General features: G+C 39.7%; 2 protein-coding genes across 12 annotated transcripts in view; one reads left to right on the plus strand and one right to left on the minus strand.

Moving 5' to 3' along the window:
- Positions 1-17,072, plus strand: part of PRPF18 (pre-mRNA processing factor 18) — a 39,312-nt gene that overhangs the window by 15,199 nt on the left and 7,041 nt on the right. For 2 of the 4 annotated variants that reach the window (XM_073000752.2, XM_073000753.2), the window contains exons 7-10: positions 501-641; positions 2,620-2,691; positions 4,546-4,701; positions 5,038-5,155. In XM_073000752.2, the coding sequence (XP_072856853.1) occupies positions 501-641; positions 2,620-2,691; positions 4,546-4,701; positions 5,038-5,118 (450 nt within the window). In that variant the 3' untranslated portion in view covers positions 5,119-5,155. Of the gene's footprint in view, positions 1-500; positions 642-2,619; positions 2,692-4,545; positions 4,702-5,037; positions 7,226-17,072 lie in introns of those variants that run through there. The other 2 variants (XM_078394270.1, XM_073000754.2) reach the window with 1 other exon arrangement.
- FRMD4A (FERM domain containing 4A) overlaps positions 9,411-17,072 on the minus strand; it is a 605,541-nt gene continuing 597,879 nt past the window's right edge. For 7 of the 8 annotated variants that reach the window (XM_073000747.2, XM_073000748.2, XM_073000749.2 and 4 more), the window contains one exon: positions 9,411-13,311. In XM_073000747.2, coding sequence (XP_072856848.1) covers positions 13,209-13,311 — 103 coding nt within the window. In that variant the 3' untranslated portion in view covers positions 9,411-13,208. Of the gene's footprint in view, positions 13,312-16,099; positions 16,172-17,072 lie in introns of all 8 variants that reach the window. The other variant, XM_073000744.2, reaches the window with a different exon arrangement.

The raw sequence follows: 17,072 nt of genomic DNA on the forward strand, positions 1-17,072 counted from the left end.
GCTAGACTGTGCATTGGCACATTTTTGCATTGGCACATTTTCTGTTTCAAGCAGAGGGAGTATCATGTACTTCACAGATGTGAACACACAAGGAGGCATCCATGGCAAGACATTATTCTTTCAGTGGTCACTTATTTCTCGTTTGGGAATGAAAGCAGTGGCCTTCTTTAAAGGGCTCTGATAAGCATTAGTGGGATAATATATACTGGGTCTTTTGAACCCTTCACTATACAACTGGTATGCATTACTAGTATTGTAGTATGAAGTGACTTAAATAAATGTGATTCTTTTAGATACTGTTGAAGAATTTAGAAAAAAACATTGCTTAATTTATAGTTTGAAATAGTTGAGTTACAGCTCAACTGTATGGATCAAGTTCTACTGGATTTTAGGGGGACTTATTACCAAATAAATGCATAAGGCAGCAAGTTCATTATATGAACACTGCTTCAGGTTAGCCACATGGTGGCAGTATGGCCTAAAGTTCTCTTCATCTGCAGTTTCTTCTTGGAGTCTGGGCCAAGGAGCTGAATGCCCGAGAAGATTATGTGAAACGAGGTGTACAAGGAAAGCTGAATAGTGCCACTCAGAAACAGACAGAATCGTATCTGAGACCTCTGTTCAGAAAGCTTCGGAAAAGGGTAATGTCAGCAAAATTTCTTCATTTGCAATATAATGGTTATAACATTGGTTTTATTTAGTGCAAAGTATATAAAATTGACATATGTTCTATGCAGTATTCAATCACGCGGTAAAACTGGCCCTCTACTACTTCCAATACATTGGTGTGACAGTTCTAAAATGTGCACATTTTAAAAGTAGCCTTTTACTGTATTCAGTTTTACAGTTTTATGGTTTCTTTACTCAGCATTATAATTATAGTTCCCATTTTACGGAGAAGAACAAATGCTTTTGAAAGGGGAAGACATTGAGCTCAAATCAGAGGCAAATTCAGGGGTCTGTGAGGCCCTATTCATTCCACACTTACCTGGTTCTTGATAACATTCTCAGAGAGTAGTAATGAGCGCCTTTCTTCCCCATTGTCACTTTTTCCACATGGGAAGCAATATGTCTTAAAAAAGAGAAGGTTCTTGCTCCCCTGTAGGCTCTAGGTCAGAGTAGGTGCCCTGGATAATTGGATCTCTTGCTTGCGTGAAGAGGCTATACAGGACCAAGAACCTCATCTCTTCATACATGTTGTTTTCTATGTGAAGAGAGTGATGATAGAGAGGAATGGCTAGGCTCTCCCCTCTCCAAGTGTACTACGAAGAACCAGGTAAGTAATGGAAGAATAGGACTATAGTCGGACTAGCATCTTGGTGGTTGAAAAGAATGCTTTAATCGGCCCTTGCCTGGCACTGGTGGTTGATGCACATGGTGGGTGCGTAGAGGATGAGTATCACTAAGGGGATCATAAAAAGTCGAACCAGTTGCAGCGTATGTGCAAAGCAGGTTGACATTCGTCTCCCACTCATAGTGTTTATCGTTCAGTATACAGTGGTGCCTCGCTTGGCATCATTAATCCGTTCCAGCGAAATCGCTGTAGAGCGAAATCATCGTCAAGCGAAATAAAAAAGCCCATTGAAATGCACTGAAAACCATTCAATGCGTTCCAATGGGTGAAATACCTTCTCGTCCAGCGAAGATCCTCCATAGGGCGGCCATTTTCTGCTCCTTGTATAGCGAAAAATCCGTCCTAAAAACAGTGGGGGAGCCATTTTGCACAGCGGGCAGCCATTTTGGAAACCCAATGATCAGCTGTTTTAATCATTGTAAAGCGAAAAATCAGTTCCCGAAGCAGTAAACCGATCATCGTAAAGTGGTTTTTCCCCATTAGAACATCGTTTTGCGATCGCAAAAGTAATTGCAAAAATCTAATCGTCAGCGGATTTGTCGTTTAATGAGGTAATTGTTAAGTGAGGCACCACTGTATTAGGAATGGGGGGGGGAGCAGAAGACAGCTTATGCTCTGGCCAAGGGGTCTTGCAGGTGAGGAAGGAGCCTGCAGAGTCCACCTCGAAGGGGAAGCCTCAACTTCCACCTGGGAAGATTAGCCTTGGGTGGACACTGAGTGCAAGCGACATGCTTTGAATGTGGCTGTGGTGGGAAGCATTGATGTTGGGGAGGAATAAAGGAACAGCCTAAAACTTCTGCTTCCTTTCAGACTTGTGAGTAAGTGCTGTTGTATTTCAAAAGCCTTTACTCATAGATGAGGCTGCTTGCTGTGCGCTTGCATTATCACCTCCACTCCTGTGTCCAGAATGTCACTGTTTGTATGGATCTTAATGCCACTCCCACTGCAGAAACACTTTCCTTTTCCTCAGAGAAAGCAGCCTCTTGGGTCTCTGAGCAACTGTTACTCCAGGTGTGCTCCCTTCCAGTCTAGGGGCACATCCATGTCAGTAACACATGCAGAATTGCAGGGACGAGACTTCTTTGAAGCTGGTGAGCTCTAAATCTCACTTTCAAACTTGCTGTTTTTTGATTATAAGAGTCTATCATCCCTCCACTTTCAACGGTTTGAAGAAGCTTTACTTTGGTTATTAGATGTTTGGGAGCATTGAGCTACGTTGGACTTTATACTTCTCTCATTTCTCAGCTATTTTTTTTTATATTTAGACTCTTCCTGCAGACATCAAGGAATCGATAACTGATATTATCAAGTTTATGCTGCAAAGAGAGTATGTCAAGGTATCAGACACTTAAAAGATTCCATGACATTTATGTCCTGTAGCTTAATTGGTTTAAGGCATATAAATGTCTCAGTACCTTACATCTCAGAGTAATATTATTTTCCTTAGTAATAAACATGGTGAGAAATGTATAAGCTGATGTTTAAACTTTGGGTATAGGAATGAGGGGATCCCACTCCATTGCGTGGTTCCTTAGAGATCTTGAATGGCCAGAATTAAGGTTCAGATATTATAACTGATAGTGGAGTGAATGAATGTGGGCAGTTTAGGCAGGGTGAATTAACAACCATAATTCAAGAGAATTACTTTGTTGTTAGGGTTTTGGTGGCATGTGCTCTTAAAGGTTCTTTTTTTAAAAATTGACCTAATTGCATCTTTAGTTTCCAGAAATGTTAGTTTTGCTTGTGGGGCAAGTATAAATCTTTGTCACTAAAGGTAGCAGTCAATTTGAAGCTACATGACATAAAGAGGATACCCAGTGTGATGTAGTGGATATACTGATGGACTAGGACTGAGGAGGCCTGTTTTTGAATCTCCATTCAGCCATGGAAGCTCACTAGGGGTGCATAACTGGTCAAGGCACTCCTTAAATGGATGTTTCAGCCTGATGATTTTGACAGGATCCTTGGAGTGGTGAAGGCTACCACTTATCTGTGAGACCCTTGCCTGTCCTGGCTTATAAAAGCTGCCAGAGGGACTGGTCAAGTGGGTCCAAGGAGTAGTAAATGCCTCCTTGCAGCAGGGTAGAATCCCAGCTTGCTTAAAGGAGGCAGTAGTAAGACCATTATTATAAAAATCCTCCTTGGATCCTACAGTACTGAATAATTACTGGCCAGTCTCTAACATCCCAAGGTGCTGAAGTGGGTTGTGGCTTCTCAGCTCCAGGGATTCCTGGAGGAGACGGATTATCTAGATCCATTTCAATCTGATTTCAGGCCTGCTTGTGGGACAGAGTCTGCTTTGATCTTCTTGGTCGATGACCTATGCCAGGAACTGGACAGGGGGAATGTGTCCCTGTGGTTCTGCTGGACCTCTCAGCAGCTTTTGATACCATTGACCATGATATCTTTCTGGGTCGTCTCTCTGGGATTGGACTTGGAGGCAGTTTTACAGTGGCTCTGGTCCTTCCTGGAGGGGAGAACTCAGAGGGTCCAAGCTATCTAAAAAACTGCATCTCCCTCTATGAGCTTACCCAGGCATTAAAATCACCAGGAGAGGCCTTTCTCTCAGTACCAAAACCCTCACAGGTGTGCTTGGTAGGGACACTGGAGGTGGCCTTCTCTGTCACCGCTCCCAGACTCTGGAACTCCCTCCCACAGGAAGCTAGGCTGGCCCCATCTTTGCTGTCGTTCCGCAGGCAGGCAAAGAGCTTTCTCTTCAGGCAGGCTTTTCCTTAATGGTTGGTGGTCTGAGAGGGTTATTTTAAATGGACTGTTGTGCTCTGTTGTTTTAAATGTTTTTTAATATTGATTTTAGTCACCCTTTTAATATAATACTTTAATTCTTTTTAAATATACATATGTATACTTATTTGCTTTTAGCTTTTAAATACTTTTTAATGTTGTAAGCCAATCTAAGAAAGAAAGAAAGAATTCACTTACTTTGAAAGCCCTATTAGGGTTGTTATATATTGGTTCTGACTTGATGGGAAATAACAACAAACATGATACGGAAGCTTGTAAGCATGGAGTCCACAAGTTCTTTGGGCTCCTTCCCACGGAACCACTGTGTTACCCCTGAAAAGAATAGACTGCTTGACTTCTATGTCATCTGGCTGTTGATGTAGGCCAGTGCTATGTCTTGATGTATGTTCTTCTTTTTACAATTGTTAACTGTTCTTTTGTTTCTTTAGGCCAATGATGCCTACCTTCAGATGGCTATTGGCAATGCGCCTTGGCCTATTGGCGTTACTATGGTTGGCATCCATGCCCGAACTGGTCGGGAGAAAATTTTCTCGAAACACGTGGCTCATGTTCTGAATGATGAAACTCAAAGGAAATACATTCAGGTAGGATAAGTAGAATTATAGATTCATCGCTCACTGGTTTCCAGTCTTGGATAACTCCCATGTTCTTGGATTGCATCTCCCAGAAACCTTCACTACTAGTTGTGCTGGCCGGGGTTTCTGGGAATTGCAGTTCAAGAACACCCGGGTTGCCCAAGGTTGGGAACCACTGTTGTATGATGATGTCTTCAGCTCAGCATATGTAAACACAGGTGATACTACAAAAAAGGAGATAGACCTGAACTTGCTGTGCTGTAGGTGCAATCCTCACACGTTGATTCTACAGTTGGGTGGAGTTAATGTGAGGTGCTTCTGACTTGCTGTTTCGTGTTTATTCAGGGCTTGAAGAGGCTCATGACCATTTGCCAGAAACACTTCCCTACTGACCCATCAAAATGTGTGGAGTACAATGCATTGTGATGATGACGATCAGCTTCTGCTCTTGGATGCCCAGACTGTGAGAGAAGAAATTTTCTTTCAGAACTCTTGATTTGGGAGTCTCAGTGGGGATTGATGGGAGAAGAAGCCTCTTGCTTAGGCTCAGGTTGACATTTCACAGATGTTAATACTTAGATTATCTTTGATCATTTGTATTGTGTTTAAGAGGGAGGAAGACATTTCTGAGAAATGTACACAGTTACTCCATAAAATGCTTTTGTATCTGAATATTCATTTTCTAAGAATGTGATTTTATTCCCCCAAATTCTCAGCTTGTGCGATGTTTGAAATTGAGCTGCTTTTGATCCACTAGACACAAAGTTTCTCCACCCCCAATTTTTGTGCTTCATTGGCAGCAGCATGTTTTTCTACATTTTACTTAGGTTGCAGCTAATGAATGATTAACTAAATGCGATCAATTTAGGATATTGTATTTTAAAAACTGTAAATAAATAGCTCCTTAGTAGTTTTGGTGTAATTAAATAATCATATTAAAAATTAAAGCCCCACCTTTACCCCAAATCAAAAGCAAATCTGTATTATAATCTGGTTCCATTTATTTTAGTCACTGAGCTCTTTGAAAATGGAGAAGTGATTACAGGTTGTGGGAAATGTTCCTGTAGGAACTGCTTTGCATTAGAGATTCTACTCAAACGGTTTGCCAACAGACATTGCTAGAAAATCCAGCATGCCAAGTTTGTTCCTCAGAAATGTATTTTCACAAGTCAGTAAGACTGGTTTGTGAGAGTACCAAGAGGGCTCCTGTTTTAAGCAGTCCTTCTTGGACAGCTGAGGAGATGGGGAAGTGGCTTTCATCATTTTCTAGTAAAAGTAAGAAAGAGGGAGATAAACTGCACAAGGCAACAAAGGTGTATGGTTACTTCATGTCAGGCAGGGTATCGTCCTGTGCTGTTTGGCGCTTAATTTTGTTTCTTGAAAGCTGCATCCTGTTTCCAACAATATGCAAGTAGTTTCTAAAATAACAGTGCAGCAATGTAAATATAAGATTGAAGGCTGAGTTTTCAGGTAAAATAGCACTGTGATGTGATGGCTTATATTTGGTCAGTGGAATTTAAGTGTCACGAAGTGTAGCCAGTTGGTATTTGCTTAATTTATTACAACTTAGGGGGTTTTTTTGGCCTGGAATGGGGGCAGGGACTTGTCAGGTTTTCTGCCTCAGGTGCCAGAATAATTTGACTGACCTTAGTACAGTGGTACCTCGACTCAAGAACTTAATCCATATTGGGACTGCGTTCTTAAATCCAAGCACCATTTCCCATAGGAATGCATTGAGAACCATTTAATCCGTATCTGCTGTTTTTCATTCTTAAGTCGAGGTGCTGTTTTTAAGTGGAAGCATTAGTTCCCATAGGAACTAATGCAAAGCCAGTTAATCCATATTTACCACTAGGGTTTTTTAAAAAAAATTTGTTCTTTTGGCCTAAGGTGAATTTAGGGCAGAAAAAAGGGCAGAAAAAGTGTGGGTTTTTTGTGGTTTTTTTGGTTCTTAAGTCGAGGCTCCGTTCTGAAGTCGAAGCAACTTTTTGAGAACGGAGCCATTCTTAACTCGAATTGTTCTTATGTAGGGACATTCTCAAGTCGAGGTACCACTGTAGTTATGTACTCTTTCTTTCTCTCTTTCTGTATGTTTATGTGTAGAGTGATATATTCTGCTCCGATAAGGCAGCGAAAATATTGGGCTAGCCCTGCTGTGTATGTGTGCATGTATATGTGTGTATACATTGTACTTTGTTCCCAAACAAGTGTTTCAGCAGTGGTGCTTTGGAGTGAGGTCTCTGAGTTTCTTGGCCATGACAATTCTAGTGTATGAGGTCTTAGAGAAGCCACTGTTTATCACTAGAGTAAAATGGAACTGAGGACGGTGAAGTGTCTCTGTGAAAAAATAGGCTGGTCTCTTGTCAAATGCTGAAAAATGCAACTGCTGGAGGAGAAAGAAGGAAACTTTCACTAGTTGGAGGAGAGGGTTTTCTTCTGCTGGCTACCATTTTGCTTTCTGGCTGTTCAAATATGTTTGCTCAATAAATTGTCCCTGAAAAGGAAATTTAAATAAAATTATTTTAAATAAGGATTTTGGATGTGTTAAGAAATGTTTCACTTTGTAGCTTTAAAGTTCACTTTGTATGGCTTAAACTAGTATGCTTTAAATGACAAATACTAGATTACAACTTTACATTTGTTGTACTCAAGAGAAGTGGGGTGCAAAATTTTCCAGAAAATTTTCTGACACTGTGTTTTTCTGTGGAAAAATTTCCACACCATATGTCTGCACTTAACCAGTTATCTGGGTTGTTGTACTGCAGTTAGTCATGTTAGATGGGCAAAATCCAGAATATTAACTGCATGTTTTTCTTCCAAAGCAAGCATTGAAAAATCCCATTTTCCCCAGTTATAAAGGGAGGTCCCTCTGAAAAAAAAGGTCTGACAACCTTTTTTCATGCACAGTGCAGTTCACTTCTGTCTGGATCTGGACCAGACTTACACATGGTTTTGTGGCCTTCTATTAAAATTGTCCTTCAATAACAAAGTGAAACTAAAACTAAGAATGTGATTACTCAGAAAAGGTTTGCATGAGTTTTTTTATTTGTCTAGTGTTTGTGATTAAGTCACATACAGTGGTGCCTCGCTTAGCGATTGCCTCGTTTGATGTATTCGCTTAGCGATGAGGTTTTTGGAGCGATTTTGCGCTCCGTTTAGCGATGTTCCCTATGGGGAAATTTTGCATAGCGATGTTCGGGACCTTGCCTCGCTTAGCGATGACAGTTTAGGTTCCCCTGTTTCGCTTAGCTATGTCCGTTTTCGCTAATTTTTTAAAAATTTTATTTTTTAACATAAGGGGTGACAAAAAGGAAAAGGGGACTTAGGAATTTATGGGGAAGAGGAGAGACCATAACATGCTAACAACCATTCTGAACTTATTGCCATATCATAGTTTTAAATTGTTCTGTTTTCTCTTTTCTGCCTTTTAGAGTAAGTTCTCATTTCAATATATGCTATTTACACGTTGCCTGTTAATTTGGTCCATTTGTTGAATAGGTCCCATCTTTCTGTTGCCTTTTGTAGGGGGTAGTCCTTCATGACTTCTGATAAAATGTCCATTTCTGCTATTTCCCGTATTTTTTCAATAAGGTCTTGTTTCAGTATCGTCGGACTTTTCCAATTTTTTGCATATAGAATTCTAGCTGCCGTAACAATGTACATAACTATATGTTGCTTTGACTTATCTATGTTATCAGGTATCATACTCAATAGAAACAATTCTGGAGTTAATGGCACATTACAGAGCCGTTTTCGCTATTTTTAAAGTGTCTTAAAATGTTCAAAAACTGTTTTAAATGCTTGGGATCGTTAGTGCACCTTGTGAAACCTTTGCAAACTTAATTTGGCTTTGTTCTGACTCTTTGTTAATTCCCCCCCCCCCATTGGAATGCATTGAACTGTAGGTTTGACAGCTGTTTGACAGTCTTTTAAATAATAGCAAAATTTCTGTATGTTAGAAATTGCCTTTATTATGGGCGTTAGTGCTTAAAATAAGCTTCTTGTACTGAACTATATCCTGTGTTGGAATAACCAAGTACTCTACGGAATGACACGTTATGGGAAACAAAGAAACTGAAAAATACTTTCTCATGGCAAGTTTGCATTCTAGAGGTTCCAGCTGTCCTAAACTGTGGGAGCCAGCTGCAGCCCTCCCCAGTGTAAGTAACTATGGGAACACTGCCATGGCAACTGCTTTTTCATCCCTGGCCTCAGGGAGGCTTTCTGCAGCTGGGTCTGACCTGAATTGCAGCCACAAGCTTGGGTTCAAATAGTTGACTGTACTATTTTATTGAGGGGAAAAAAGGCAAGTTCAGAGTAAGGATTTCCTGTTGGTTTACACAAGGGAGGGCTGGGGTAACTATCACCAGCTGCAGAATGTCATAAAACTGTTTTTCAGTTGAGCAGGATCATTTTGAAGGATTTCTCTTGAATCCCAATAAATAACCTCATGTTTGTATTGTAGAGTGTTGATTTTTCTCAAAGTAATGGCAGAAGTGGAAAGAAAAAGAATCTTATTGCACATTAGTGACGATTTAGGCCACAGTCTTACCTTCAAATTAGTTGTTATCCTAGCTGGTTTTCCTCCATTCTTTGTTAAGAGTAAAACAGTTTCAGTACAAGTACTTCCATGCAAATGAGATCTAATGCAAGATGGAAGGCAGTGTATGTGCAATTATGTGCAGATGTAGCTAAAGGGATAATAATAATAATGTGCACACCTCTTGAAAATGCTTTAATAAGGAAGTGTTGACAACACTGTTTTTGCAAAATGTAAAGGTAACTATACAAATTCTTAATACAAAAAGAATAAATTAAAAGCAGATTTTAAAAAAAATTCTGCAACTGTTTTCTACAACATAACAACTTTTCTTCCCCTTGATTACTGTTGCACAGGATTCAGTAAAATCATTTTACATGCTCTACAGTCAATTTCAGAAGAGATCTGATTTTTCTTCTTTTTAAACTAGAGTTCATTTTTGCACAACTTGTAATAAAACTATTGACATTAATATATATGTGTGTGTGTGTAAAACTTTACATCTAGTTAACTAAGCAGTAACAGGTCATCTGATAGCACCTGAATGGGGTTTGCTAAGTCCAAACTAAAACTAATACTGGGTGGAAAAACAAAACAAATGGGACCTTTCTTCTTTCTCAATATTTTCAACACTCAACTGCATATAATGTAATTTTAAAAATAAACCCTGTCCACCATGTCACATGGTGTCTATGCATATACAAAGCTAGACAGAGGATGTTTGTTCATATGGACAAGATGCATTATTAGACTAGGAACCTTTTAAAAAAAAATACACAAAAACGAAAGGGGACTTATTGATGGGGTAGTCAAGTGCTTGTATATAATAGCTATGGTTTACCCCTTCACTTTATACGTAAAACATGTTAATCTCCTGATTAACATTTTATGTACATTATTCTATAACTGAATTGAGTTAAACAGTAAAACCTGTTTTACATAATTTCTGTCTTTACTACCAGACTGGCTCACAAGTGCCTTGATTGAAAAAAATTAAAAAAAATTATCCCGCTTTACCTCACCTAATAAAAGCTGCCCCTTTCCCCAAGAATGTTGCAGACAGGCTCATGTTTGTTTTTCTTCTTCAAATTGGAGTATCAAAATAAATAATTTGGGGATGTCCAGTGCTCATGTTAAATAATATGCTGGTTTTCACTCATATGTAACAATGAATAGTACTGTTGTATCAACACCACATCCAACTGCCTGATGAAGCAAGGATGTCTCAGTTCTAGTGAAGCAACAGGAAAAAAAATCAGCTTGAGACTGTTGTTGCTGTAATTCATCTTCCAGCTGTTTTGCTAAATGCAAGGTGGTCAAAAAGCATACTAGCAGACATTTCAAGTTGTAAATTAAAACACATCCTGTTTTTTAGGTGCTGGTTGAAGCTGAAAAGGTAATGTTTGAAGTAGACAAGTATCTACTGCCATTTCTATTTCTACTGTTCATTCTAAAGCAATGTTAACTGTCTGTCATGGCTTTGCCCCAGAAAATTTGGGCCATTGTAGATTTGTGGAGTGACTTGCTCTCTTCCTATATGCTGATAACCACCGTTCCCTCAGTTGTAAGAATGACTGCAAATTAATCTAAGTCTCTGTGTAAGTGTGTTCAAAATGGTAAGTCTTGTCACTTATGATTTGTGTTTGAAACCCCCTACTGATGTTGCTGGGAGAGTGCTGTGTACACAAAGGCTGTTTTAAAAACATTGACTACAGACTTGCAGGCTTCAAATGCTTACATTCCATGGATTTTGTTTTGCTGTAAAAGGCTTAACTTTGTGACTGCAGACATTTCTGTAATGTAAGAGAACCTGTTGTTTTATAGAGTCACTTATCATAGCAGTTCTGTTTAAGTATTATACTACTTGTTTAAACCTTATAGTAGGAGCCCTGTATTTGCAGTTTCACATCTGCGGTCTAAAAATATTAAAAGAAAAATAACAATCCAGAAATATCATTTCCACAATGTAATTATCAGAACTGGCCACTATTGGGAACCAGAGACCATGCTATATATAAGGTTCCATATTGTCCATGGTTTTGGAACTACAGTTGTCCTACTGTACTGTAATCTAAAAACCTGTTTTCAATGTGTGAGTGCTTAGAATGGTTTCATACAGTGTCTTCCCTGTAAATATGCAATGCAAAGAGAACTATTCTGGGTCGGTCAATTAAACGTTCTTATATTGTTTCCTTATTTCCTATTTGTCTTGCTTGTGCTTCAGGTTTGTATGTTCTTGTTCTCTAGCATCTTACTGAAAGTTAGCCCCACCCCACCCCCAGAAAGATGAATACGTTTTAAACTCAATTTGAGGAAACAGGGTTTTTTCCTTCCTAGTATTAGCCACAACCAATCCTTAGACCATGCATACATATAAAATCAAACAAGGATTACTTTAGTTTTTTTGGAGTCTTTCTTCAGTTTTTGTTGGGTGTCAGTTACACACAAACACAAAATTGGGGGGAGAGGCACAGAACACTTGGTCACCAAGTGGCATAAAAACAGTTTAGCACCATGGTGGAGATTTGATGTGCCTTTTCCAGCATTGGCCTTGACAAAGGAGTGAGCAGTTGGTGACCCCAGAAGGTACTCTTCTGGTCGTCACCTTTTCCAGTCCAGGGGCAAAAGAACATAGAGGGAAGGGTTCTTGTGGCAATTGGACTTGCCCATACGCCTACAGGGAATGTGTGGGTGGTTATTGTCCCAACAACCCAGAAGTGGTCCTCTGGCAAAACCAGTTATTGAACAAGGGCTCTAAGATTGTGCAATATTTTATTATAAAAGTATTGAGGCCTTTTTGAAGTTTGATGGCTTTCTAGACTTAATATAAAAAGCAGTTTAAGTGCACATGTAAACTTGTAGATTTCTTTCTTTTGGTATTGTTAGATAACCAAATGTTACATCAAATGGAAACATTTTTATATCATAATGGTTTATTTTAATAGTTGAGAAATGTGACCTAATCTGCTGGTAGACAATAATGCCAAAGCCCTCCTCGTTGCACTTCCTTGGCCAGTCTATAAGCCCTTAGCTACATTAGTGTTAAGATATTTTGAGATCCAATTTACTAGACCATGGTGTGCTTTACCATGACCTGACACATCATTTTCTACAAAGACTGTTTTTAAAAAAATTCTTAAAAGCTTTTTGGCATTTTACTTCACAACTGATCACAGAAATTCTTTAAAAGAAAAAACAGTGGTAGTTTTGCTTGCAGCTAGTTTACAGGAATGTGGAAAGGAGCAATTTTTTGCCCTTAATCTTGCTGATGCCCTCATGTGCCATCTTATTCCTCTAATGGCTTTTCCCAACAAGTATATGCAAACATGATGTGGTATCTGCACCGCTGTTAAGTGGTCTGATTTGATTTTAGGGCATGAAGATGACAGGTTACCGAATACTAGGACTTTGTCTGGAAAATGGAATTTTAGAAAAAATGTTTCATAATCGACAGGTACTACAATCTTTGGCAGCACAGAACAAATCATAATATTCTGGCTCATTTCTGAAATGAAAATATGGGTCTCTCCTTTTGCCCTACCAGTCTTTTCCTGTAATGAAATGGATATTTCATGGTAACTGTTGCAGTATTTTGAGTTCAGTAATTATGTTACAGTAGCTTTACATATCAAAGAACAATCTATTTTATGCCATAAATACTTCCAATTGCTTTGTCTCCTGTCTTCTTAAAATCCAGTTATTTGCCCCCTCCTGTTGGTGGAGCTCTGAGGCACATGGCAGTGTGCAATGACCAGAACTAAAGGAATATTTTTCACTGTTGACTGGATAGAGAAGATCTGTCATGAACCAGTTGCTTATGTGTTACCATCTTCAATTGCCTTATGTGAAAAGTGCTTTGACTTGAAGCTGGTGTCAGGCGCCAGTGCATCTTGGTAAGGCAAATGAGAGGCAGTGAGGTGATTTTATTATTTCCAGAATGGCATTGATGCGTTTGAACAGCTGAGGTCAAAAGGATTCACACAAGAGTTCCAGGCTTGGCTTTTTCCTGTCCATACCACTGGACATCTGCTAGTTCTGGATAGAGGGGAGAATCCAGGTAACAGCTATCATTGTAGCTCCTATGAAAGATGCGACAAAAATTCACAATTAGCAGCTGATGCTCAGCATTATGTGAAGTTTAAACCTTCTTCAAATCTAATTTTAGTCCTTTCCATTCCATCTTCTAGCTAGCATCTTCAGAAACTAACTCCCACCAAGTAATGACAATTGTCTTCCAAATATATTTCGAATGCAGAGTCCTTCAAAATGTGATTAACCCTTCTCTCTCCTGTTTTAGAAAGTTCTTTAAGCTTTTCTAAACAGAATAAACAAGGAATGTAAAGAGATACTCTAACTCTTAATATCATTGGAGTAAACCACATGAAAGAGTGACTGCCTGAGTATCTCAAGAGCAGCAAAATCATTTTTTATTTTTTAAAAGTGTAACCTAATGGAATTATCCATTTCTCTTGAGTGATGACAGCTGTTAGGACAAATAATTGAAAGGACACAAATCAGTTGGGAAGAGACCATGCATCCTCAAAAATTTGCTATTCATCTTGAATGCCTCCAAAAATCAGTCTTTCTCTTTGTTGTACTCTCCCCGTCCCCTGGTTAAGCTGCAGAGGTGTAAAAAATATTCAAAGTCTGAGAAGAGAGGATGGAAAGAGGAGGGAAGATGGAGCCAGCACAAAGGAAAGGTATGGCTAGAGAACAAACAGGAGAAGCAAGGGTACAGAAGTTAGTACATGTGGTGACACACATGCATCCTGAAATTGAAACACGTGACCCTCATGCATTCTAAGAACAGAACATGTACCAAAGACTGTCTTGCAACGTACCCTCTTAATTTCCAGCCCCGCTAGGCAGGGCTCTGCCTCTCTTGCAGCTTCATCCCTGCGTGCACACACAACCCTGCCCCCCTGCGCTCTAGGTTCCATTGCAACCAGAACTTTGTGTGATTGCTGCGCAGAGAAGGAAGAGAGCTGCACAGAGGGAAGTGGAGCCATGCATGCATGTGCTCAGCTTAGCAGGAAGCTTGCTGTCTTGTAATTACATTTTTGCTCAACCCTTGTGACCTATTACTAATTTATAGGACTGGGTGGTAAGGGTTCAAACATAATCCCAAAGGCAAGTCTAACGTGTCATGTATTTGCTCTGTTTTTATACTTTACATTGTAGCCTGATTCTGTGAAATGTACAAAGTGAATCTGTTCTCCCTGTATCCTTGCTTTATTGATTCAAGACCTTCACCTGATAAATTTCTATTTGGTGCTGGAAATGTCACAGGAGTAGAATGTGGAAAAAGTTGGTGCCATAGGCTAAATCTTACTATTGCCTCTGCATGCAGTTCTTTCAGGGTGGGTGGAGAATGGGCTTGGTTCCTTGTGCAGATCATAAAGCTTATTTACTACAATTCTACATTTGCCTGAGTATATGCTACAGATTTAGGCAGATAAGGCCATCCTGTAACAAGCAAGGCAAGATTTGTGTTTATGCAGTGGTTTTACGCACCAGCCTCTTCCAGACCTTTTGCTTCCCAGAGTGGTAGCCAGGTTGCATTGTTGCAGTAAAAACTACTAATGTTGGCCACACACTGAAGACTCACTAGTTTTTAAGGCATAACTTTTCCAATTTCCATGTCATCAATTACACATAGTGTACCAAGTGAGCAAGTTAGATAAGTGAATGTAGGGAATGTATTAAGTACTGAAGTTACAGAAAGGAAATGTGAGAAGCACAGAAGGCTGAAATATATGTAATTCTGTTACAATATTAATGTCCATGCATGCGCATTTAAACTTTCTCAATTATCTGTGCTTGTTCCATTTCATTTCTCTCTAACTGCATTGCATAAAGCAGTGGTTCTTAACCTTTGTTACTTGGATGTTTTTGAACTGCAACTCCCAGAAACCCCAGCCAGCACAGTTGCCAGTGAAGGCTTCTGGGAGTTGCAGTCCAAAACTCCTGAGTAACCCAAGGTTAAGAACCAGTGGCATAAAGCATTCTCTTCTGCTTTCTACATCCATGTATATCTTGTTTGTGAGTCACAAGTCTTCAGAGAGATGACATGAAGGAAACTCAATGGCAGAGGATTCTGTTTTCAGTTCACAGTTAGTTTGACTATAGTATACTCTACTCCTAGAGGTACCCAACAATATGAAGAGAGACACAAGAGACTTCACTGATTCAGGAGAGCTTCTCTCTACACAACTCAATTGTTGTAGCCCTCGGTTTTATGTAGGCACATCACACATGGCTCTCTTGGAAGGATGGAAGAGAGATCCCTGTGTATTATTCTTGAGGCTTGTCTGAAAGCAGGCTTCCTTCCCCCTTCACTTCTGGCAAAGAAAAGGAGGAAGTACCTTCAACAAAGCAAGACCAGGAGATGAGAACTGAGGTGGTACGAGGAATGAGATGATTGCATGTAGACTAGAGGAAGCCTCCTAGGTCTACTGGAGGTAAACTAAGGCCCTGTCATTTTACAGTCCAACTGATTAGCTATCCAACCATTTTCAAATCCAGATCTCCCTGTTCAGTATGTTGCCCAGTACAAGCTTTGTCCTGGCTGCAACCTTCTTGAACCCAATGGTTGTGAAGTGGTTTCTTTGAAACAGAACAGCAGCAATATCTTAGTGCTCATGCACACACTGCTAAAGAGTTGCATGTGCCTGTCAAGTTGTTATTGTTATCCATAATGTCTAAACCCAGTAATTGAGCAATCTTGCAATCATTAATCCAAACTCCCATTCAGCTGAAAGCAGCTCTGGAACAGTGAATATCATGAGACAAAAGACAAGGAAACAATAAGGGAAGGCAGAGGGAAGGGGTGTGGATTTGAAAATACAAAACATCCCTTCACTGTACCTCTATTCATCAGTACTTTGTTGAGTTGGAGACTGAGACTCATCCATAGTGGGTGAGTTGTCTGCTGCATCTCTGAACAAGGATCAGGAGCGGAAAAGGAAAGAGGAATTGTTAAAGAAAAGCACTGACACAGAACACTGTTAAGAGCTTATTAATACAGTCAGAAACAGGTTTGTGAATCACCCCAAAAGACAAGAAGAAGTTAGTGATGTGGGAAATATGTCAAGCAGAGTTTTTGATTTTTTGATCTCTGTATGAAGGATCAGAAAAAGGGTGTGGGAAAAGAAAGTAAAATACCATTTCTTTGTTGGTCAAGGCAGCAGTTCCCAGACTGACAAAAAAAAAGAGCTTGCCTGTTAGAACACATAACTGATAATTGTGTTTTTAATAAATCTGGGCATGCAAATAGTTGCCTGACCGATCTTTCTAAAGAAGGAATAATCATACCTAGCACTGTTCAAAGCACTTCACACATACACACTAGTAATCTTTACAACAACTTTGTTTATGTTATTATATCTCTGCTGCAGATGGCATATTGAAGCTGAGTCACTGGATCTTGCCACCTAGGGAGTTTGTGGCAAAGGCAGCACGTGGAAAAACTGGTTTACCTAGTTTATAATCCTGCAGACTATATTGCTATCTGCTTTTTATCTTAATAACTTTGACCAAAGTTGTCAGGTGAAGCATCTTGCTAAGATTTGAATGCATACTCTGATTCATCCAGGTTATTACTCCTGTCACACTGGGTATGGCTTTCTGGCTTTATTTTTGGATGTTGGAAGGACAAGTTCTGTCCAACGGGAAAGAAGGAGTGACTCTCCTACTAGTTAGGAAGCAAAAGCAGATTTGCCTAAAATGCAGAGGTCAAGTGGGGACAGTTTACAGTGGTGGGTGTGGCACAACCACTCGTGTTCGCTTGAATGGGTAAAGTGGCAGCATTCTTTTTATGAAATTTTGGGATTTCATTGTG

Source organism: Pogona vitticeps, chromosome 5 (genome assembly GCF_051106095.1).
Source record: "Pogona vitticeps strain Pit_001003342236 chromosome 5, PviZW2.1, whole genome shotgun sequence".
Lineage (NCBI taxonomy): Eukaryota > Metazoa > Chordata > Lepidosauria > Squamata > Agamidae > Pogona > Pogona vitticeps.